At 43.3% G+C, this 20,447-nt stretch overlaps 11 protein-coding genes across 11 annotated transcripts; 5 read left to right on the top strand and 6 right to left on the bottom strand.

Moving 5' to 3' along the window:
• Positions 1 to 2,034: 2,034 nt before the first annotated feature.
• On the bottom strand, positions 2,035 to 3,307 carry V1516DRAFT_683470 (uncharacterized protein; the record flags this gene model as incomplete). The annotated part of the gene is made up of 5 exons (XM_066923509.1): positions 2,035 to 2,240; positions 2,271 to 2,936; positions 2,959 to 3,031; positions 3,094 to 3,198; positions 3,281 to 3,307. The coding sequence occupies 5 exons, from the start codon at positions 3,305 to 3,307 to the stop codon at positions 2,035 to 2,037; spliced, it is 1,077 nt and encodes a 358-aa protein (XP_066780184.1).
• Positions 3,308 to 3,358: 51 nt separating this feature from the next.
• Positions 3,359 to 5,052, bottom strand: V1516DRAFT_669109 (WD40-repeat-containing domain protein). The gene is made up of 3 exons (XM_066921127.1): positions 4,946 to 5,052; positions 4,818 to 4,891; positions 3,359 to 4,767 (listed from the first exon to the last, which is right to left on the bottom strand). The coding sequence occupies exons 1-3, from the start codon at positions 4,979 to 4,981 to the stop codon at positions 3,435 to 3,437; spliced, it is 1,443 nt and encodes a 480-aa protein (XP_066780183.1). The 5' UTR covers positions 4,982 to 5,052; the 3' UTR covers positions 3,359 to 3,434.
• A 32-nt stretch (positions 5,053 to 5,084) lies between these two features.
• Positions 5,085 to 5,838, top strand: V1516DRAFT_669108 (Prefoldin). The gene is made up of 4 exons (XM_066921126.1): positions 5,085 to 5,120; positions 5,189 to 5,460; positions 5,510 to 5,627; positions 5,673 to 5,838. The coding sequence occupies exons 1-4, from the start codon at positions 5,099 to 5,101 to the stop codon at positions 5,726 to 5,728; spliced, it is 468 nt and encodes a 155-aa protein (XP_066780182.1). The 5' UTR covers positions 5,085 to 5,098; the 3' UTR covers positions 5,729 to 5,838.
• Positions 5,729 to 6,543, bottom strand: V1516DRAFT_669106 (ankyrin repeat-containing domain protein; the record flags this gene model as incomplete). Its single annotated transcript, XM_066921125.1, has 1 exon — positions 5,729 to 6,543. A coding segment is annotated over one exon (797 nt), but the record flags the coding sequence as incomplete, so codon positions are not given.
• A 453-nt stretch (positions 6,544 to 6,996) lies between these two features.
• V1516DRAFT_669103 (acyl transferase/acyl hydrolase/lysophospholipase) lies at positions 6,997 to 9,306 on the top strand. Its single transcript, XM_066921124.1, has one exon. It carries the CDS (start codon positions 7,014 to 7,016, stop codon positions 9,192 to 9,194), a length of 2,181 nt encoding a protein of 726 aa, XP_066780180.1. The 5' UTR covers positions 6,997 to 7,013; the 3' UTR covers positions 9,195 to 9,306.
• Positions 9,307 to 9,393: 87 nt separating this feature from the next.
• On the top strand, positions 9,394 to 11,259 carry V1516DRAFT_669102 (uncharacterized protein). The gene has a single exon (XM_066921123.1). The coding sequence runs from the start codon at positions 9,483 to 9,485 to the stop codon at positions 11,184 to 11,186; it is 1,704 nt and encodes a 567-aa protein (XP_066780179.1). The 5' UTR covers positions 9,394 to 9,482; the 3' UTR covers positions 11,187 to 11,259.
• An 85-nt stretch (positions 11,260 to 11,344) lies between these two features.
• Positions 11,345 to 13,074, bottom strand: V1516DRAFT_83297 (uncharacterized protein). The gene is made up of 3 exons (XM_066924350.1): positions 12,987 to 13,074; positions 11,589 to 12,932; positions 11,345 to 11,527 (listed from the first exon to the last, which is right to left on the bottom strand). Exons 2-3 carry the CDS (start codon positions 12,854 to 12,856, stop codon positions 11,503 to 11,505), a joined length of 1,293 nt encoding a protein of 430 aa, XP_066780178.1. The 5' UTR covers positions 12,857 to 12,932; positions 12,987 to 13,074; the 3' UTR covers positions 11,345 to 11,502.
• A 317-nt stretch (positions 13,075 to 13,391) lies between these two features.
• V1516DRAFT_669100 (TFIIH subunit TTDA/Tfb5) lies at positions 13,392 to 14,181 on the top strand. Its single transcript, XM_066921122.1, has 4 exons — positions 13,392 to 13,513; positions 13,592 to 13,607; positions 13,733 to 13,796; positions 13,871 to 14,181. The coding sequence occupies exons 1-4, from the start codon at positions 13,495 to 13,497 to the stop codon at positions 14,003 to 14,005; spliced, it is 234 nt and encodes a 77-aa protein (XP_066780177.1). The 5' UTR covers positions 13,392 to 13,494; the 3' UTR covers positions 14,006 to 14,181.
• A 1,726-nt stretch (positions 14,182 to 15,907) lies between these two features.
• On the top strand, positions 15,908 to 16,914 carry V1516DRAFT_632399 (uncharacterized protein). The gene is made up of 3 exons (XM_066919969.1): positions 15,908 to 16,034; positions 16,111 to 16,251; positions 16,301 to 16,914. Exons 1-3 carry the CDS (start codon positions 16,032 to 16,034, stop codon positions 16,601 to 16,603), a joined length of 447 nt encoding a protein of 148 aa, XP_066780176.1. The 5' UTR covers positions 15,908 to 16,031; the 3' UTR covers positions 16,604 to 16,914.
• Positions 16,652 to 17,831, bottom strand: V1516DRAFT_83256 (uncharacterized protein). Its single transcript, XM_066924349.1, has one exon. It carries the CDS (start codon positions 17,687 to 17,689, stop codon positions 16,700 to 16,702), a length of 990 nt encoding a protein of 329 aa, XP_066780175.1. The 5' UTR covers positions 17,690 to 17,831; the 3' UTR covers positions 16,652 to 16,699.
• V1516DRAFT_705893 (uncharacterized protein) lies at positions 17,609 to 19,759 on the bottom strand. Its single transcript, XM_066924153.1, has 3 exons — positions 19,245 to 19,759; positions 17,977 to 19,193; positions 17,609 to 17,919 (listed from the first exon to the last, which is right to left on the bottom strand). Exons 1-3 carry the CDS (start codon positions 19,605 to 19,607, stop codon positions 17,910 to 17,912), a joined length of 1,590 nt encoding a protein of 529 aa, XP_066780174.1. The 5' UTR covers positions 19,608 to 19,759; the 3' UTR covers positions 17,609 to 17,909.
• Between the last annotated feature and the right edge of the window lie 688 nt (positions 19,760 to 20,447).

The following is a 20,447-nucleotide window of genomic DNA, read 5'->3' as shown; positions in this document are numbered from 1 at the left end:
CAGTTCGCTGCAGACCATTTAGACCACCACTACAGATCGGCTGTCCGGGGCTCAAACAACTTTGTTTCTCTGGCTTCTAACTGTCGTCACTCTCATCACTCTTATCGACTCTGAGCTCCTGCTCGGTCTATCGGCACCACAAAGCAATATTTTGCGCTCAAGCTCTTACATATTCCCATTCGATGACCCCAGGCCGCTGTGGAGTATTCTCGGTATGACAACCTCGGCAAAAAAGATTCCGGGGGCCGGGCGCAATACAGTTTACAGCTACTTTTGCGAGACTTCACGACTGATGGGCGAGTCAAAAGTCAGATTGTGAGAGCTCGAGACCAGACCCAATCGGATAGTTCGGAAATGAGGGCGGCGGAGGGCGGGGCGGGCATGCGCTCATTTTTTTCTGCGCGTGCGCACACGCTCACGATAGAGACTCTATTAGAAACTATTTGGAGGACAGAGGTCGAGAAGAGCAGCTGTTCCAATAGTAAAATAGAAATTCATGAGGACAGAAGTTTGTGTTTCCATCCCAGCAGATGTCTCTTCAAAAGCGGTCCCAGACAGGTTGTCTCGAACCGGTCTCGGCAGCATCAGCAATAGCCAGTTTTTATCTATAAATGGCACAGATCCATAGTGGCTCATCGATTGCTTCTCGGTGTCTGTCTGTCTGTCTGTCTGGCAACCCAGGCACAGCCCTATGAGAGAACTTCGGACTCCGCAAATAGTTCGCTCCTAGAAATCGTGCCTGCTCCAACGTCCGCTATCGCAATCATCGTCATTATCTTAATCAATCACCTTTTTCAGCATCTCCACCCTCGTTGGCCCTCATCAGCATCCCCTCCCCTGCACTCTCCAACCTAATCCATCCCATTACCGTCATCATTGTCTAACGCCTGCACGTGATGCGCTCCGACCACCTCGTGCCTGCCTCACGCCTGCCTCACGCCTCAGCAGGCTGACGAGGGTCTTGTGTTGGCGATTCAGCCCGGGTTCTGCATGGTCTGCATGGAGCGGAGCGCAAGCAAAGAGGCTCTCAATGGAGAGCTGCCACTCAGCCTCTTGCAGGAGTCTCGCAGGAGGCGCGGTACGAGACACTTAGATAGTGGCTGTGCGTGTAGCCAAGAGGCTGAATATAGAGAGAGAAGCATCTGAGAGGGGACAAAGTAGGGGCAATTGCAGCTCTGAAGAAACTACTCCTGACCGTAAATCAGATGAACTCGGAGTAGAACACGACAGACCAAAGACGACAGGTGGTCGTTGAGTGAAGCCAAGTTTCACATCGTTCTGCTGAGATTGACGGTTATCTTGTAAGTGGTAGCGTTTGCAATTGGACTAGTGGTGATCGTCAAAACGCTTTATGAATAACAGTTGAGATCTATAATAATAGCGAGCGACAGATCGTAAACAAGCTTGTGCCAATTCCATATTTGTCTGGCTAGAATAGAAGGCACTTTTAGCGCAGTTAACGCCATGCAACCAAAATCTGTCTGCCTACATTCGTGAGCATTGGTTAGAATTTGTCTGTGCCCACGCCAACATCTCTTGCACGGCTAAATTGCAATAATACCATCCCCGTATTTGGCCATGGCTATGCTATGCTTCCTCAACATGATCTCTAAGTTTAGCCCGACTGAGCTTCTTTCTCGACAATGAATAGGCTTGGGCCTGGGTCTTTGTTGTATTTTATATCTGACTGTGTTTCTCTGCTATTCCTTCTCCTGGCCTTCTGCGCTGTTTGATATCTCTCCTCCCGACAATGGCTGCCGAACACAACTTCGTTTCCTCAGGCGGTCCTTATACCCCCACCCGTTCAGACGACCAGCTCTCAGACGGGGCTGCTTCTATCAATTCCCGGCACTCCAGCTCATCACTATCTTTCAACAGCGAATCCGGTGAACAGCTCGACTCTCTCGACTTTCCTGCGCAGGCTCGAGGCAGGTCGGTAAACCCGTCAGAGATCAGTCTGCACAGAAATACTGATTTTGCTATTCGAAACGTCTCGACTTCGTCCAAACCCATTATTCAGATCAATGGCACAGATTATACTCTTCTCAAGTCTGGCAACACCATGAAATCTCTCGATTCAGGTGAAATCGTACCAGAGGGACAGCAAGGCGCAGTTCTTATCAATGGTAAACCGGTCTTACTGCCGTTCTTCAAAACTGGTCGAGGCGATAGAACTCGAGTTCCTGAGCGCTCATACTCGCCTTCGCCGCCCCCAGCAGCCTCGTCATTTCCGCGTGGAGCTGATGCCATTCAGGGAGCTAGATTATTACCTGAACCAGTAGAATCAAAGGATTTTGAGGATTCGGAATCGCTCTCGGCGTTATCGCGATCTAGACGGATGTGGAGGTTGATTGCGATCATCGCCTGTGTTGTTTGCATAATTTTTATTGTTGGATTATCTGCAGGAATTGCAGTGGCACGTCGAAGGAATGACTCAGTGTTTACCGCTGCTGATGCGACCAAATACTCATCCTCAACATCAATAACTTCATCGGCCACATCCTCATTAGCATCATCATTAACAACTACTTTAACGGCTTCTTCAGCATCATCCGCTGCCACTACTTCAACTACAACAGAGAAATCATCTTCTTCAATTGCTATCGTGACAGTTCCTTTAACTAAATCTTCTACTACTTCTTCCCTCAAAACTACTTCAACTGCATCGACAACATCTTCAACTTCATCTTCATCTTCATCTTCATCTTCATCTTCAACTTCAACTTCAACTTCAACTTCATCTTCATCTTCAACTTCAACTTCATCTTCATCTTCATCTTCATCTTCATCTTCATCTTCATCTTCAACATCATCTTCAACATCATCTTCAACAACTACATTTGCATATGCAACACTAGTTCCACCTGGAAGATCTTCTACTGCTACATCCAAAACAGCCACGGCTAACAAGCATGATTCTTCAACTACTTCGACAACTACGTCGATAACAGTACAAACGGTTGCAGTAAAATAAGACAGTCTCCCAACTCCGAATAGATTTTTTATCAGATGATTGATGAAATTCATCTGCCTAATTGCATAGTAATTTGATATAATATTTAATTCAATTTTTTGGATATATACTGTTCGTACCGTTGCCTCGCAGCCGCATGTAGAAAGCTTAAACAATTCGACGCGTTCCAGCTCTACAACATCGATAGCAGACGTATATTCGACATTAATCAAAAATGGATCAAGCTAACAATTTAAAAAATCGACACTCCGAACTGGAATCTTTGCAACTATTACGTGCATCCTTAGAATCAGTTCGAATTCTTACGGCGAACGTGCTAGCAGATCTAGACATGGCCACGAAAAATTACGCTTACAATCAAGGTAGGATGCTCCTGAATTAACAGTCCAGAATTAATATATAAGATAGAAGTTTCAACAAAGTTAAATGAATTAATTCATAAAATACAAAACAAAGACAGCTAATATCTTTGGCGACCTAGAGTCGGCTTCCACTCGATTCCGGGGTGACTCTCAGGAGTCGCGTCCTCATCCTCTCGCCAGATTTTAATACTTTTATCAGCTTCACAAGTAATCAGTCGTAAACCCGTCTGATCGAACGTCGATGCGAAAATACCTGCCTCAGCGTCTAATGACCCTGGCATGGCGGTGGTCTCGATTTGCTGGAACTTATGTCCTGTTTTCCAGTCAAAGAAAGCCATACTTCCGTTGTCAGCACCGGAAAACATGACGCCGTCGGGGTTGACGGAAAGTGTGTTGACGATAGCATTGTGTGGAGGAGAGAAGTTCTGCATAAAACTACCCTCTGGTAGCTTCCATTGTTTGATGTTGTCTGCGGAACCACTAGAGAACGTGAATTCTGTCGGATGTAATGCCAATGACCGGACAGATTTTTTATGATGAGTTAATACAGTCTGGGTTTTTCCCGCTGCTAAATCCCATAGTCGTATTTGCGTGTCCATACTGCCGGTTATCACCTGAGGGTCCTCGGCTTGACATTTAACGGACGAAATAGTGCCCTTGTGGCCACTAAGCACATGAACGGGCATTCGCGTCCGCATGTCCCAAACTCTGGCGACCGCATCTCGGCCAGCCGTTACCAATACATCAAGCGTAGGATGTAGAGCAAGTGAATAGACACCGGATAAATGGCCATGGTAATGACGGACAACTTTGTTTTGTTCAAGATCCCAACATTTTACCATTTTATCCTCCCCGGCCGAGAATAAATACGGATGACGATCACTCACTGCAAGACCTCGAACAGTCATGATATGTCCGGTAAGAGTGATTCGCAGAGTACCGGTAGCAAGATCCCAGATTTTGATAGTCCGATCGCCAGCCCCCGTTGCGAACCATTGATTATCAGGTTCTACACAAACACTTCGTACCCAGCCTAAGTGACCCGATATGACTCGCATGAGTTTCCATGGAGCATGCCATTCCGGTCGTGTCTGAGTCACGTTTGCTCTTCGCTGAGCAAGAATTTGATTTGAGGTTGAACTTTGTTGTGGTGTAGCTTGGTTCAGCGCAGTCGACGAGCTAGCAGCATCAGCACCAGCATTGTCAGAATGAATCGTAAGCGCTGTGGAGTTCGTAAGCTGCGATATTGACTGAGATCCTAGCGATTGCGGAGGAGGCACTAGGTCATTTAGTATCGGATTGATTCCATCGCGGTTGTTTTCCTTTCTGCGTTTGTTTGGAGGCGGTAGCTTGGCTTCGATATGCGGAGGCAAAGGTTCCTGGGCGATGGCATATTCTGCATTTAATTTACTTCTCAGACGAAGACGGAGGCTATTTGTTATTAATATAGTAATATTGAATTCTCGCAGTCATGGTCATACCTGATGGGCTCATTATAGTCCACGCTGAATCCGTATTCACTTCCAAACAGTTCTCGACTGCGTTTTTGCAAAGTCTATTTGATTATAATATTTAGAATAGCGCAAACAGAAGATAAACTCTATCTCACCTCGACCAGATCTGCATCGTCGATTGCAGCCATCATAACCTGCCAAAGTATGCTCGTTTGTCGAGAAATCTTGTGGAAAGGAAGGTGCGGCGAAATATATCACCCAAAAACTGGATCTTTTTTCCCTACTCTATTCTTGTAACCGAAACCTCAATGGCTGCCAAAGAGAAAACTGGTACGTATGAATTACATTATCGGTGGATTATTCTACCGGAAGGTCAAGTCTTAGGCTAATAAGAGCAGTCGATCTAGGTCAGCTGTCTGTGCAGCAGCTTTCCGAAGTCAAATCACAGCTCGAACAAGAGCTTGAGACGCTGAGTCAATCTTTTCAGAAACTGCGACAGGCGCAGACCAAGTTCCGTGAATGTATTGTGCATGTCGAGAAGACCGCTATTCCGACAAATAAAGGGAATTCTTTATTGGTTCCACTGACCTCGTCTCTATATCTACCTGGCAAATTGGCCGATGTGGAAACCTTTTTGGTCGATGTAGGAACAGGATATTATGTTGAAAAGGTGAATGCGAATTATGGCATTAGACCTACTAATAGCTTATACATTTTAGAAACCCAAAGATGCGATTAAATTTTATGAGTCAAAGGTAACGACGTTACAGCAGAATATGGCGGATTTGGAAAACATTGTCAATAACAAGTCTGGAAATTTACGGACGGTTGACGAAGGTGAGTGTATTTAGTTTCTGGATGAACTCGCGTTAATTGATACAGTTCTACGAAAGAAAATGCTAGCAGCAACTAATGCTGCGTCATCGCCGTCTACATAACAATTAGATAATTGTATATTATAAATCTATACCGTCTCGTTTTGCATTATCTTTGATCCATGTCCGTACTTTGTCATCAGGTGCTACATCCAAAAACGAATGTCCTTCCGAATCTCGTAGATCTGGATCCGCTCCAGCACGTAGAAGTGCCAACGCTGCATCACCATGTCCTTCTGCAGAAGCATGAAATAAAGGTGACCATCGGTCTTTGTCCGTCGTATTAATCGGACCTCTAGCAGGAGGTTCGATCAGTAGCTTGATCAATGGTACAGATCCAATAGCTGCTGCACGATGCAGAGGTAGAAGCCCCCTCTTATCACGAATCCGAACAGCAGCTGGACAAGCTTCAGCTAGCCGCCTCGCTATCTCCAGTCTTCCTTTTGAGACTGCATAATGTAATGCAGTTTGCCCGGCATTAGTTTGAACGGTCAGATCAGGCTCATAAGCTAAAATCATTTCCATGATTTCCTCATGGCCAACTGAGCTGGCTACATGGGCAACCGTCCAACCTGCTTCATCGCAATCATCAATATCAAATTCATGCTTACTTGAACTATTTTCCTTCGCAGTCGTCAGCAATAACTGTACAAGTGCTGGGTGGCCTGTGGAAACCGCCCAAAATAGAGCTGTTCGCGAGTCATCGTCGCGCTGAAACACAACTGCAGGACTTGTTCGAAGTATTGATCGAACTGTTAATTCTTTATTCTCGCGAACTGCACTGTGTAGAGGAAACTTGTCTTCTCCGTCCATATTATATTTTAAAAGCGTTGTAATACATTCCCCCGCAGAATGCGTAAAGTATACTGAGATCATTTAGAGAGGAATAAATACTAGTCCAGGACGTGTGATCTTCATGATTAGGTAATTGATGTCTAAGCAATTCCTATTTCTATCCTGCTTTCTCTCTATATGAAATTTATTTGTTTTATACTGAGTATATTTAACAAAACAAGGAATCTTGCGATCACAGCGGTTCCTGATCGACTTCTACAACTTCCGACACTCGCCTATGAGAAGAATGCCATTTCCAAATTTTTGCTTTTAAAATGTTATCACTTTTGATCAGACAGATTTAATACGCATAAATCCGAAATCTATCCTTTTAGCCAGGACATCGCAGTATACAGATTTGGATTGAAATAAAATATCTTCTCCATTCATCTGATAAAATCAGTTCGTTCGGCCCGTGCCAATAGCGAATCAAGATATATTGTGCCGCATCAAAGATATGAGTGGGATAGCTGGCTCCCAAGTGCATTGCTTGTCATAAGAACTATCTGTGAAAATGCCACGAATAGGACCTTTTATCTGTTCAAAGAAGACAAAAATTCGAACATTGCATCGGTATACTGTTGCGGGAAGTACAGCAGTACTAGCAACTGGACTCTCATACTTTCATAATAGCACGATTCTGAACGAGTCACCTTTCAAATCAAACTCTGATCGTGCGCAAACGAACTCGAAGACGAGAAACGAGAAGACGGAAATCAGCTCTGTAGACAACATTAAATCTCAAGTTCAGCAGATCCAGGAACGAATCGGCGACTCTACATTCACCTGGGATGATTTGTTCAATAGTATGAAGGATGGACTATCCACCTCAATCTCGTTCGCGAATAACATCGCTGATATACAAAAGCTGTTTGATTTTAATGATCCGAACTCACTGGGCTCGGAAATCGCTCAAGAGACGTTTGATCCGACAGTAAATCCAGAAATTAGTTGGCCTGCCTATGTTCGTTTGGGTCATGATTTATGTCCACAAGAGGAAAAATTCTTACAGAGACGAAGACAATTCACAAAAGCTTCTCTGGCGAAATACCTCGCTATTGATGAGGATTCTATTGATGATCGCGATATTCCTACGATTGCTGTAACTGGTTCGGGTGGTGGACTCCGCGCCATGATTGGGACTGCCGGTTACTTTAATTCGCTCCAGAGTACCGGATTACTAGACTGCGTCACTTATACTGCCGGCGTCTCTGGAAGCACTTGGATGTTAGCCTTATTATATACGCTTGCAGAGGGTGACACAAGTAAGCTGATTGAACACGCGAAGGCAAGAGTACAAACGCACATCGCGTTTTTCCCTGCTTTTACTGAGATGGTTGTCAAGCCGGCTACAGACAAATATGTCATTTCTGGGATTGTAAATAAGCTGGTTGGCAGAAAGACCAGTATTCGAATGGCAGACATATACGGCGTCTTACTTTCATCTAGACTTTTGGTTCCTGAACTAGAGAAGATTGTTCGCCCCAGTGATCTCAAGCTTTCCAATCAGCGGCGTATTACGGACACTGGTGTAATGCCATTGCCGATTTATACTGCTGTTCGACATGAATTAGGATTAACGGAGGAAGAACAGACTTCAGTTGATCAACAAATTAATTCTGACGAAGCCACTGAAAAAGCAGAGAGTTTAGCTAGACAGTCTCGATTTCAATGGTTCGAATTTACGCCATACGAAACTGGTAGTGAAGAAATAGAAGCTTGGATTCCCACCTGGGGCCTTGGAAGAGAATATAAAAACGGTATGTCGGTAGGAGCTGCCACGCCAGAGCTTAGTTTGTCGCTACTGCTCGGTACTTTTGGATCTGCGTTTTGTGCTACCTTAAACCATCTGGTGACGGAGGTACGTCCCATTTTAGGGGATGTTGTTGGTGGATGGTTAGACTCGATGGTCTCTGGAAACGAAGAAGATTTAAAGGGTCTTCATCCAATCAAGCCCGCTACCATTCCAAATTACGTTCTTGGCTTGAGTGGATCGCTTCCAGAGAGTTGTCCGCCGTCATTACATGCGTCTAAAGAGATTGAGTTTATGGATGCGGGAATGGATAATAATCTAGCCTTCTACCCACTTTTACGACCGGAGCGGAAAGTAGACATGATTATTGCGTTTGACTGCTCAGCGCATCTGCGGAATGTCAAGTGGTTGGAACTAGCGGCAGGTTATTCGAAACAAAGAGGTATCCTTGGATGGCCTGTAGATGCAGCATGGCCTGAGTCAAGCCTGAATGAATCCAACATCAACAAGGAATCTACAGAGGAACTGAAGAAGCAGACTAGTAAGACTAAGAGCCTATGGCATTCAAAAGACGCAAAGCCTCAGGCTAAATCTCTAGGCCCTGTATCGATTTGGACTGGGCTTGTGGAGGACAATGACACCAATGAGTTGTCCAAGCTGAATGATAGATCAGGTATTTTGGACGAAGAATATCATTTAAGCCATCCTAAAGCAGGAATTACTCTGGTTTACTGTCCCCTGTTACCTAATGAGAAGGTTCCCGGGGTAGATCCAGATACGAGTCCTTACATGAGTACGTGGAATTTCATCTATACCCCAGAAGAAGTCGAGAATGTGAGACGATTGGCCCAAGAAAATTTCCGAGAGGGCGAACAGAGGGTTCAGAGAGCTGTTCGATTGATTTACGAGCGAAAGAGAAAGGCAAGAATGGATTCGATATAGATCTTGGGGATTATTCTCAAATTGCTCCTGAAATATGAATGTATTAAATACTCTTTTCGTTTCTTAAATATTTGCGTAGGATAATAGTCTACAATTTGAAATAGTACACTTTCTGGAACGTAGATCTGGTTAGGGAGAAACCCTAAAAATCATTGTGGCTCTGACGTCAGGTTCATAATCTGCCTCTATAAAGTCGAATCGGCTCCGGCGGCATTTATTGCAATATTTCATTAGCTGCTCCAATATATAGATCTATATAGATCTGTATTCGAAATTTACTGAGCAACAATGGCTTGGACTTCGGAGAGAACTTCAGATGATCCCGAAGCTGTTGGACACCCTCTTGAAGGAGCGCGAACCGCAGAGACTGTGGAAAGTACTCAACCGCCATCGTACGGATCGACAAGCGAAGACTTACACGAGGAGGGCCATGAAGAGAATGGCCATCGAGACTCGGAGGATAGTATTACAGAAGAAGATGCGCCGTTGCTGAATATTTCTGCCGATGATCCAGCTGTATCGCCATTTCGTCATTTCAAAATCCGAACCATTCGCCGGCTAACATATTTATTCCTCGTATTTTCAATCATCATGTACTTGCTATTCATTATCTCTACCTTTTTCACGATTCCGAAGCTAAACACGCATGGAGGCAATTTTTTGATTATGATGGACATGTTGATAGCTATTGGAAACTTAGGAATATCGCTTCAAAGTTTCGCGATTCCGACCAAAAGTGGTAGGATTATGAATTTAGTGATGATTGGATTTTTGCTGCTCAATTTGATTTTGGTCGTTAGTGTCAATAAGTTGCGGAATTATGAAGGCAATGTGTTTTCAGTTTTGGTTAATCTTTGGTTGTTATTCTCCGTCGCCTGGATACAATTCTGTAACTACATGGTTGAAAGGTCACGCGTCACTCTCGAAGTACAGGTTTCCGGCCATGAATTCACTGGAGCCTCCAGAGCAAAGAAGTCATGGAAAATGTGGTTTTCTCTTGTTTGGGCACTAATAGTTTTAGCATTTCTTCTAGCGCTGGTGGTGCTCCTTACACTTTCCATTCTTGTTGATTCGTATGATTCAAGATTAAGCCCCCCTGGAAAATACGTTCAGGTGGAGGAAGATTTATATCGCATTCATATATACTGCAGCTCTTCTTCGGTAGCGGGAAATGAAACGGACAACGGCAATTATACTGGTACTACTATCTTGCTTGAACCGGGTTCTGTTTCCGCTGAAACGTTTGCACGTTCATTGATTGTTCCCGAAGTGGCCGAAGGATCTCGGTCTTCCATAGAGAACATGCGGTATTGCTATTGGGACCGTCCAGGACTTGGATTTTCAGATAACGCACCTTCACCAATGTCTGCTGGTATGGCTATTGATGCACTGTCGGATGGATTAAACGCAATCGGCGAACATGGTCCCTGGATTTTGGTATCCGAAGGATTAGGCACGACATATTCTCGCATTTTTGCCTCTCGTCATTCTGGTTCTGTGACCGGCCTAGTAATTATTGATGGCTATGACGAGCAATATTACGTAAACCAAGTCAGCAAAGCCTCTTATGGGTTTGGATATTGGATGCACGGGTTTATCTCGCCTCTAGGAATTGATAAGCAACTAGGCTGGATTTTCGGTGGTAGAACTTCTGCGGACCGCGTCTACGGTCGCTCGCAGTCTGTATCTGGGAAATATAATCTAGCTCGATTTCAAGAACAGTTAGCAGCGAAAACGTTCACCAAAAATGAAATCATCGCAGCGGCAGATATTTTACCGCGCTACACTCCTGTAGCGATTATCAGTAGCCAAGCTAAAATCCGCGAAATTCCTGGCTGGGCCGATCGTCAGCGGGCATTATATCAAGGTGGAGTTTCAGATGCAAATGTAGCTTGGGAAATAGTCGAAAACGGCAACAACGTCTGGGATTCGGCAAATGGAAGACATATCGTCAGTGACATAATCAAACAAACTTTGGAATATTCAGCGTAGTCTACTTAAACGCATGTACACGGCGAATATATAATAATATATCAATTGTCTCAAGCTTTAAGCTATTTACAAAGAACGATAGAGCCTATATACGGACGACATAGAACGTCAGTCATCAAATTCAAACATAAAACAGGATTGATCCTTTATCCTAATATCCTGGGTAACTAAAACATAAACAATCCCCACAGGCACATAACAATATATCCATAACCAGAACTGAAAAACAATAGCCGTCCTTTCTCGAAAAGCGCCAGGCGTAAGTACAATTGTAATCACATATTAACAAAAACAAGGAAACGGTAAACAGAATCAATTAGACCTTAATCAGTCTCCTCTGACTTCAAATCTGGGTTAACATCGGAAACCACTTCAACGTCATATGCGGGTGGATGATCATACATAGGCAGAGAGTCGACGGAAGAGGACTCAAGTTCCTTAGACTCATCGCATTCCTTCACATCAGACGTATGCATTACCAAAACGTATTCGCAATCACTCGAAGAACCAAGTCGGCGCCGAATAATATATGCTGAAATGAAATCGGCTATCCACACACATGCCAAAACCAACAGAGTTCCTGAAAAGATTCCTAATAACAGTGGTAATGTGAAACTGAACAAAGTATTTATGAACGAGTTCATGAAGCTGGTTAAGCTTTCATTACGACCATTGCCCGGTCGATGGAAATGATGGTGGCCAGATTTGTGATTTTTACCATTTGAAGAATGAGAATCAAAAGGATGCTTCTTATGGCGATTAAATCCATGACAAGGTCTGCGGCCGCGGTGACCTGCAGGCCGGCTGGAAGTATGTGCCCCAACCTCGCCAACTCTCTCGCTCTGTCTATGAGGAGAGAACCCATAGGAGGAAACTGCAGAGTGGAAAGTAGATTTCGCACTCCTCGCAAAATTGGCAAAGGTACACCAATAAGGCTTTTCAGACTGTGAACAGGTCCATTCGAGAATATCAGACACAGAAAGCATATCATCCATAGTCTCGTCAGCTGCTACAAGTGCCATTTCGGAAGGCACGGTATAGATTGGAAGCGCCGAGTCCATCGAATTTAACAGCTTGATAGTATGGTCGCGGGAAATCAGGACATCTGCTTTGACTTCATATTGTTCAACAACTATAGCAGCGCTCGCAGGATCTTGAGGCTCAGTGGCCAAAGTCTCTGTGACGAGCATGGCAAAAGCTAGGTGTTTGGAGCCATACAGGGCAGGAGCGACAGCGACGGCGAGGTCTGCAGAAATTCGGTAGGGCGAGTACAAAGCAGACGTCGCAGGAGTCGAAGAGGTAGAGCGTTTAGGAGACAAATGGCCTGAATCAAAGCTCACAGATGAAGTAGTAAAGGAGTTGATGCGAACAGGTTCTGACGAAGGCGCTAAGCGGACGGGCGAGTTGGGAGAAGTCGAAAGAGCAGCCAAAGTGGAGTCATCGAGATCAAAGTCATAGACCAGTGATTGTTTAGAAAAAGCAACAGTTTTTCCTGAGGAAGAGAAGACTTTGTCGAGACCGTGTAGAATAATGGAAAAGGTGGATCCTTGCTTGTCAGAAAGGGCTGACTTCGGTGATGGAGAGTTAACTAGGTTGACGGAGAGATCGAGCGCGGCAGACGTTTCAGCCAGAATTACCACAGCAGCAGTAAACAAAGGAAAAGCACGCATTTTTAACAACGATAATAGTTAAGAATGCTCTAGTGTTGTTCTGCTCTGCGTAATTCACTTCCAAACAAGTTAAAACCTGAGTTATGTGAATCTGAATGAAATATGTAAATATTAGGTGTGCGGAATGTACTAAGCACCGAGATGAGTCCGATCAAATGTAATATCTCTGGACGACTATCAGTAATCAGTAAACAATAGCAGACTCGCTAAGGATTATCGCAGATTTAGCAGATATCTGTTTGCAATACCCAAAACTGCTTGAAAACAGAATTGAAGAAACCAATGAAAACTGTGAAAGCTGGAAAAAACTCCAAAGAAATCGAGCATTTTATTAATCCTCTGCTCATTCTCTATCCTTCCTACCCTGTTCGCCTCCGTCAGCATGAACCCCTTGTTTTACTATGTTCCATCGGGACCGACGGCGGCTGCGGCGTCAGATTATGCTGGACACCTGACGTCACAATCTCACGTGAAACGGCTTTGGCGGGAAATGGAGTCCGAATTTCCGATTCTCGCCAGAAAGGCAGTCTTTAGATTGTCTACTTTTCGCTTGAGAAAGTTTCAATTCGTGTCTGTTCATTCTGTGATAGAGTTGGCTTGTATTCACGATTGTCTGATTTGTAATAACCGCTCAAACAATGCCGCGAGCAGTCAAGGGTATGTACATATCTATAGACATATGTAGTCGTAGTTGTTGAATTTCTGCACTCGAGCTCATCGTTTCTAACTGTTCAGGCGTACTGGTTCAATGGTGGGTTGGTCCTCACTGGCTACGCGGACTTATGAATTCATGAGCCGTGAATTTCAGGATTCTGGAAAGTTCAGCCAGATATTGGAGTTTGATATCAGTGGCTGAAGCTTATTCTAACTGTTCAGTGATCCATCAATCAAGTCGTTGATTCTCAACTTCGACTCGAAGTCCCACAACATTATTATCGCTGTAAGAACATCACCGCCTTTGACTGCCTATGATTCTTAAGCGATCTAATCTGCTAATCGTTTGTCACTCTACAGGATCTCGATGACGAACATTTAGTCATCGATGAGCGCAAGGTGGACAGTGTCAAACAACAGCTTGAAACTCAACTTGCTGAAAATACATTCAATCCATCTGAAATCGAGGCCCTTGAAGAAGAAGCTAAAAAGTGATTCCCCTTGCTTCCTAGCAAGAAAACATATCAGCTGTATCACGACACAATTCGCCGTCTCTTCCGCGTTCGTCCTTCTACTTCCGCTGCCCACCTCCTTCGCCCGGACCAAGTCTTCCGAGTGGCTCCAGCAAATAAATATTCAGAATCAATAGATTTTATCTTCTTTTTAGTAAATCATAACGCCCGGTGATCAAATCTTTAGCCAATCACATTACTGAATATGGCAATTCCCAAACAAATGTTATACTCGCCCAATAATCTCTTCTTGCTTGCTCTTTAGCTGGATTCCCCTTGCTTCTCAGCAATTACTTCTCGTTCGTCCTCACTCCCCTACCATGAACTGATGAGAAACATGGATTTTCTTACTTCGTATTGCGTTTTATCCAAAATCTTATTATCCCTTGCTACCTAAGTAGCAAGTAGTTCCATGCTGTTTCTATTTCATTGATAGAGAATCAATCTGTAGAATCATTTGCATTAGAGATGATCAAAATGCAATAGTCCAGAATACCTTCTCTAAGAATATCTAGTACAGGGTGCCTGGAGCAAATATTATTTTACTATCGTCATAGTTCATCTGTGGAAACCAGCAAAAAGTGCAGAATTATTCACTGACTTGTAATAGCTCCATAAGCAAAAGCATTATATAGTTGCGGCCGTTTAAGTGGCAGTATACCTCTGTAGCAACTAATACTTACAAGGCTTTGCAAAATCACTAAGCTGCAATGTCCATTCTTCCTAGTACGTCAGCGATTATGTTGTATCAATGTAAAAGAATAGTATCATGATCAACTCTGGATTCCTGCTTTAGGATATTGCGACTAGATCTCATTGACATAGCTAAATAACATTGATCTGTTCCGTCTGCAGAGCTAGATATTTCATCTACGTAACAAGTTGCTAGATGTTATGTCAAATTTGGTCTATAGTCGTCATATATTGGATATTTTGATGAACCGTTTGCACTGAGATCTGCAGTAGTTTGAAGTTTATAAGGACAAGTTTGTCTAGCCCAAATGTGCATTCTTAATCTACAACGTAGGAAGTAGTGGAGCATTAATTCCAATAGTCAGGCCTCTGTAAGAGTTGACTTAAATTGGCAAATCATATTTCCTTGGTCAATGAATTGAAGGCTAGTAGGAGATAACCCAAGTCGAAGCGATAGGTGGTAAACAAAATCTCTGAAACATCGGAAGCATATTGCAATTAGAATTGTTTAAAAATGTTCCTGAGATATCCGTTGATGCTATTCGAGCTAAGATTAGACATTATGCTCTATTGCCTGATCCGGAAATTATATTTTTAAAAGATTTGAAAACTAATGAACATACATAGTTGAACTCTGCAATTCCATCTCACGCCTGCTCTCGGATATTCACACCTGCAGATAAAATTTATTGTTGCGCATAGTTAATTTTTTTTTCCTGCCATAAGATCAGCAGAAAGTAGCTCAGGACAAACAGTAATCGTCATCTTAGAGAGAGCAAAAAGCAAAATCAAATTGGTAAAGTCGTGACTAGCTTTAAATGGTATTTCCTATTCATTTGCAACAACTTTATTGCTGTTTCCGTGATCTTTGGCAAAATTAAAATTCTTCCTTGTCGGTCAATTCAGGCCTTAATCCTGCTATACACAAATTATCGGTTCTAGGACCTTAAACTATGAATCAGAATATAAATAGGTCTATAAGTTTCAAGTGATGCAAACGTTGATACTTAGGAAAATAGCGTTTCTCATTTTGGCACAATAAAGATATCCAGCATGCTTGCAAAAAAATAATACTAGACTCACAGATCCGAGATATATCAGAGCGTATACTATTACCTATACAAACGCCATAGTTTACATATCTTATGAATGGACGAAAGTTGCTGCCCTGTAATAATTCTATAAATCCTTTTGGAAATAATAGCGGGAATAGAGCGGATGATTCGAGTCGAATTGTGATTAAGAGAATCAGAAGTAGTTGATGCGAGAAGAGCGATTAGTATATAATTCATAGGTTCTATCGTTGGAAATTAATAATGGTGAGTGGTAACTGAAATGTCCTACTGCAAGATCAATATTTTTTTTTCTGTGCTTCATATCTAATCCACAGTATAGCTTCCATTAAGCTTATTGATCCTTTCGCAAGGTCATCCGATTTTGGTAGAGCTTAAAGATGGGGAAACGATAAATGGCCATTTAGTCGAATGCGATGCGTGGATGAATTTGACTCTGAAGGAAGTCGTTCAGACGACTGAGGTGTGTATTTTGATTCAAGGTAGAAGTGGAATTGAAACTAATGAAGTAGGATGGAACGCGATTTTTCAGATTACCAGAGTGCTATGTTCGAGGAAATACAATTAAATATTTACGAGTTCCGGATGACGTACTGGAAGTTGCGCGAGAGAAAAATCAGCAATTACGCGAAGAAGGTCGGCGACAGCATAATAACAACCGAGGAGGGTTCAACAATCGTGGTGGCTATAATCGTGGGGGATATAACAATCGCGGTGGACAAGCAGGAAGAGGTCGCGGAGGATATCGAAGGGGAGGACAGGGACAAGGCGGACAGGGCCAAATACAAGTGCATGGAGCACGGAATGTGTACTGATCTAGAGTGTTTATGTAATTGCAATGTCTCTGTAATATTAGCAAGTTAGTATAGCTTTTACGAAGAGAGAAAAATCACAAAACTTTTATTAAATATCTAATGACGACGTTTTCCACGGCCCCGACCGCGACCCCCTCGACCGCCTCTACCACCTCTTCCACCGCGACCCGATCTTGACTTTCGCTCTTCACCGTCACCTTCTCCGTCTTCCGCTTTACGTTTTCGGTTCAATTCTCGGAACGCATCGAAAGGGCGTTTACTTCTGCCGTTCTCTAGTCTTGGATTCTCCCTATTCTCAGCTTCTTTCATGGTAACATAGTCCGGTTTACTCATAACGATAAGATCCTCCTGACTATCTTTCCACTTGGGCTTCGGTTCAGTCTTGATAAAACTTTCTGCGTCCTCAATTGAGGCAAATTCGACAAATACGCTGCCTTTAAATTTCTTCTTCTCGTCACGGCGCAATCGAACTTGTGCCACTTTATACCCGAAGCTGTCAATGAAACTTTCAATATCAAATTGCGAAGTCGGCGTTTCGTCGCCAAAGCCTTTAAGATATACAGATCGCCTGAAGATGTTCTTTTTCTCCTCTGGCGCAGGCGGTTCGATAGGTAGCTTTCTACGGACCTGCTTGCCATCTTCAGACACTTCAAGCAGATCTTTACTCTGCTTTAAAGCTTCAACAACGATTTCTAGAGGCTGGAAACGCCTCATTCGGGAAAATGATGCTATAGTAGCAATAGGAACCCAACCATCGTGCGCTTGCGCGGTAGTCCAAAGAAACTTGTCGCGCGGAAAATTCTGGTCGGAAAAGTAAAATTCAACTTGTTTAAGGATCAATCCGGAATCTGTTGACGGCGGTAGAGTAGAGGCGTCAGAAATTACTTTTTTTTCTTCCTTCTCATTCGTTTCTGCCGTCTCAGTGACCTTGGCCTCCAATTCAGCAGGTTCGCTTGTCTCAGTTTCAGCTTTATCTTTCAAATCTGCCTCGACGGATCCTTCGACTTTTTGCGCAATCTTTTCTTCTTCCAAATCGGCCTTCTCCGTCACCTTGGAATCCACAACATTTTCCTGCTTATCTGCCATACTGAAGAATTGCTATAAAAAAAAAGCAGACAACAAAACGCAATAAATACATGTAAGTCGCCAAAATATGATTGAACGCAATCAATTGGGACAAAAATTTATTGCAGTCGTCCACGTGATGCGTACTGAGCTCGCATCAATTAAATAGTCATTATGATATAAATTACTAATCCCGAACATTAACTCCAAAAGATATAGAAACCGGACTGTAGGTACATCACTAAAAAACCCTAACAATATAACCCATCAATATGATACAAACGAATGAAGCAGCAACAAATATTTACTGTAGAAATCCAAGCCAGTTGCTTGCTCGTCGACGTGGCGTAGTGCTAGCAGAAGCAGTGGGGGTTACAGGATTCGGAGAAAGAGATTCTGAAGTAGGCTCTGTGGGGACTAGCTCTGATTCGCTTGACGTCGGTGTAGCAGATCCGGCAAGTTTCAAGGGGAGCATGCTGGTTTGACCTGTTGAGGAAACGCGGCGAGCAGAGGGTGATAGAGGAACACCCAATTTTGGGGTGAAACTCGGGGATGAACTTGGAGGACCAATGGAATTTTGGACTGATAATGTGGAACGTGAATCGGAGAATTCTGTAGATTGAGACAGCTCAATATTAATTCCAATACCAATCGGAGTTCGACGCCTGGTTGATAGCGGTGGTCTGCGTGTACTTGATCCTTCACTGTCAATGGACGTGGTCCCAGATATTGATGGTGACGGTGTTCGAGTAGATCCAGAAGATGCACTACTTATAGATGGCACATTGCGATTCCTTGATCCTTTGGGTAGCACTCGGGGTGGTGACAAGCCTTTGTTAAATTCATTCGACCTCATATTTGTACTTGTCGAAGCTTCAGATTCCAAGATATATTCCAGAGCCTCGTTTTCAAGTAATTTTTGGATAATCCTCTCGATATATGCAGCCATAGACATATTTTTTTCCTTAACTTTTTGATATTCATCTAGAAATTGTTTCGGCGTTTTATCTACATCATCTCCTGCCGTCGCCAAAATCTCTTCCGCAAGTGAACTCACATTCCGCAATTCGTCATAGTTAAATCCACCATTGCGACTGCTCACTGGGACTATAACACTCTCGTCGCTTCGATCATGCGGCATTGTACTAGAACTAATGTCTCCGGAGTTTTCGCCCGGATTAGGGAAAATCGAAGAATCGTCCACAACTCGTAAATTTTCTAGCCGGGCTATTTCTTCAGTCAATTTTGTATTCTGGACTAGTAGCTGCGCGATATTCTCTTGCATAGTTTGTACATGCGATGAGTAAGTATCTTCCGAACGAACAGCTTTGAGATGTAAATCGGCGAGGTCTATCCGAAGACTTTCGATCTCATGCTCATATTGATCGCATTTCATTTGCAAAGTGCGGTCAATAAGAGTTTGCGCACTGACAGTGTCTACAGGATCGATATCTTTACCCGTTGTTGCGCTTGACACGGAAGTCCAAGAAACGCGTTTTTCTTTTAGCATAGTCACCATGTGTCGCTGACAGGAGTTAGCATTAATATCTAAATCAGCAGACAAAGAAGTACATACCTCTGCTTCCAGCTCCTGTGTCAGTTTCAGATTTTCCTCGTGCATTTCTAAAGTTTCCTTCTGGGCAGCTTCGATTTCCAGTAGCTTTTGATGAAGCTCGTCTTCCTGGACATCTTGTAGTCGTTGCAGTTCTTCCAATTTTGATTCTAGTCTGATAATTTTCAGCTGAGCAGCTTCATGCTCTGATCGCAGCCGCTCAACCTCATCCTCGTCCTCGCACCCATCCTCAATATTAACAGAAGTATTGTCAACCTCATACGCAGGCATTTCTGGAGATCTACTTGGCCGAGGTGGTCTCAGTGATCTCAGTGACGCAGACGACACAGGCGATACAGCTGCAACGGACACAACGGAGTCCATCATTGCAGCCTTACCAGATCACGGTACAGGTAAGTTCGCTCAGTTAGATTTTTGACAACCACTTCCAGCAGACTCAGTGGCCAATTCCAATTGAAAATATAAAGCGGGCTTAGTCTTCTCAAACTAGATATGTCACAAATCGTCTCTCACCCTGCTGTACAATTATCCTCACCGTAAGTCTCGGAGGCAGCCCGAATTCCTCCTGATCAGGGCTGCAGCCAACATGCGGCTACAGACATGTGATCTAGCACGTGGTCCAGCTTCCTGTTTAGGATGCAGTACTGACATTAAAGCTATCGATAATATTTATCAACTGGTTCTATCGATTCTAAGATCGAACAAAAGTATTTCCTGGACTAATCGGATATAAAATATACACATTTATTCTGCCAGAAATAGGAAATTTTTTTAAGGTAAACAGAGCGCATACGTAGAATTTCAGACTACACCGTCACATGAAATCAGTAGCTGAATAGTTTGAATACTAGAGTAGAGATCCGATAGAGAATCACATATGTTTCTCAGAAAAATAAGTGCACTCTCAAAATCAAGATGTCAACAATAATTTAAGCTTTGTAAATGTTTGCCACGATATCTTGATTACCGTATAACTAAATTAATTTGCAGTAATGAAGTAACATTACAATAGTTACTAACAGATTCTCAAAATTGTCCGTTTGAGCAGAAACGAAAGCAGGCCATGGCCTCATTCTCAAACTCTTCTGCAATTGCTACAGCATATGCACATAGCCATATCTACTTTGCTTAGTTCCAGTGTCAGTCTCTACTATATATCTTGGTTCTTAGTTTTCAACAGCGGTTAACTACGACTACTAACTACAT

The sequence above is a fragment of the Lipomyces oligophaga genome, assembly GCF_038497815.1.
Source record: "Lipomyces oligophaga strain CBS 7107 unplaced genomic scaffold V1516scaffold_1, whole genome shotgun sequence".
Taxonomy (NCBI): Eukaryota; Fungi; Ascomycota; class Lipomycetes; order Lipomycetales; family Lipomycetaceae; genus Lipomyces; species [Lipomyces] oligophaga.
Note: the sequence above shows the minus strand (reverse complement) of the source record. Positions and strands in the feature narration are given on the sequence as shown.

Coding starts and splice junctions, on each gene's coding strand:
- V1516DRAFT_669109 (XM_066921127.1), bottom strand. CDS start 4,981: ATGATGGCTGCAATCGACGATGCAGATCTGGTCGAG. Junction 4,892..4,945: donor ACGATGCAGATCTGGTCGAG/GTGAGATAGAGT, acceptor ATAATCAAATAG/ACTTTGCAAAAACGCAGTCG. Junction 4,768..4,817: donor GACTATAATGAGCCCATCAG/GTATGACCATGA, acceptor AATAACAAATAG/CCTCCGTCTTCGTCTGAGAA.
- V1516DRAFT_669108 (XM_066921126.1), top strand. CDS start 5,099: ATGGCTGCCAAAGAGAAAACTG. Junction 5,121..5,188: donor GGCTGCCAAAGAGAAAACTG/GTACGTATGAAT, acceptor TAATAAGAGCAG/TCGATCTAGGTCAGCTGTCT. Junction 5,628..5,672: donor TTTACGGACGGTTGACGAAG/GTGAGTGTATTT, acceptor TAATTGATACAG/TTCTACGAAAGAAAATGCTA.
- V1516DRAFT_669103 (XM_066921124.1), top strand. CDS start 7,014: ATGCCACGAATAGGACCTTTTATCTGTTCAAAGAAGACAAAAATTCGA.
- V1516DRAFT_669102 (XM_066921123.1), top strand. CDS start 9,483: ATGGCTTGGACTTCGGAGAGAACTTCAGATGATCCCGAAGCTGTTGGA.
- V1516DRAFT_83297 (XM_066924350.1), bottom strand. CDS start 12,856: ATGCGTGCTTTTCCTTTGTTTACTGCTGCTGTGGTAATTCTGGCTGAA. Junction 11,528..11,588: donor TCCGTCGACTCTCTGCCTAT/GTATGATCATCC, acceptor CCAGATTTGAAG/TCAGAGGAGACTGATTAAGG.
- V1516DRAFT_669100 (XM_066921122.1), top strand. Junction 13,797..13,870: donor CCCACAACATTATTATCGCT/GTAAGAACATCA, acceptor GTCACTCTACAG/GATCTCGATGACGAACATTT.
- V1516DRAFT_632399 (XM_066919969.1), top strand. Junction 16,252..16,300: donor AAGTCGTTCAGACGACTGAG/GTGTGTATTTTG, acceptor CTAATGAAGTAG/GATGGAACGCGATTTTTCAG.
- V1516DRAFT_83256 (XM_066924349.1), bottom strand. CDS start 17,689: ATGGCAGATAAGCAGGAAAATGTTGTGGATTCCAAGGTGACGGAGAAG.
- V1516DRAFT_705893 (XM_066924153.1), bottom strand. CDS start 19,607: ATGATGGACTCCGTTGTGTCCGTTGCAGCTGTATCGCCTGTGTCGTCT. Junction 19,194..19,244: donor CACAGGAGCTGGAAGCAGAG/GTATGTACTTCT, acceptor AACTCCTGTCAG/CGACACATGGTGACTATGCT.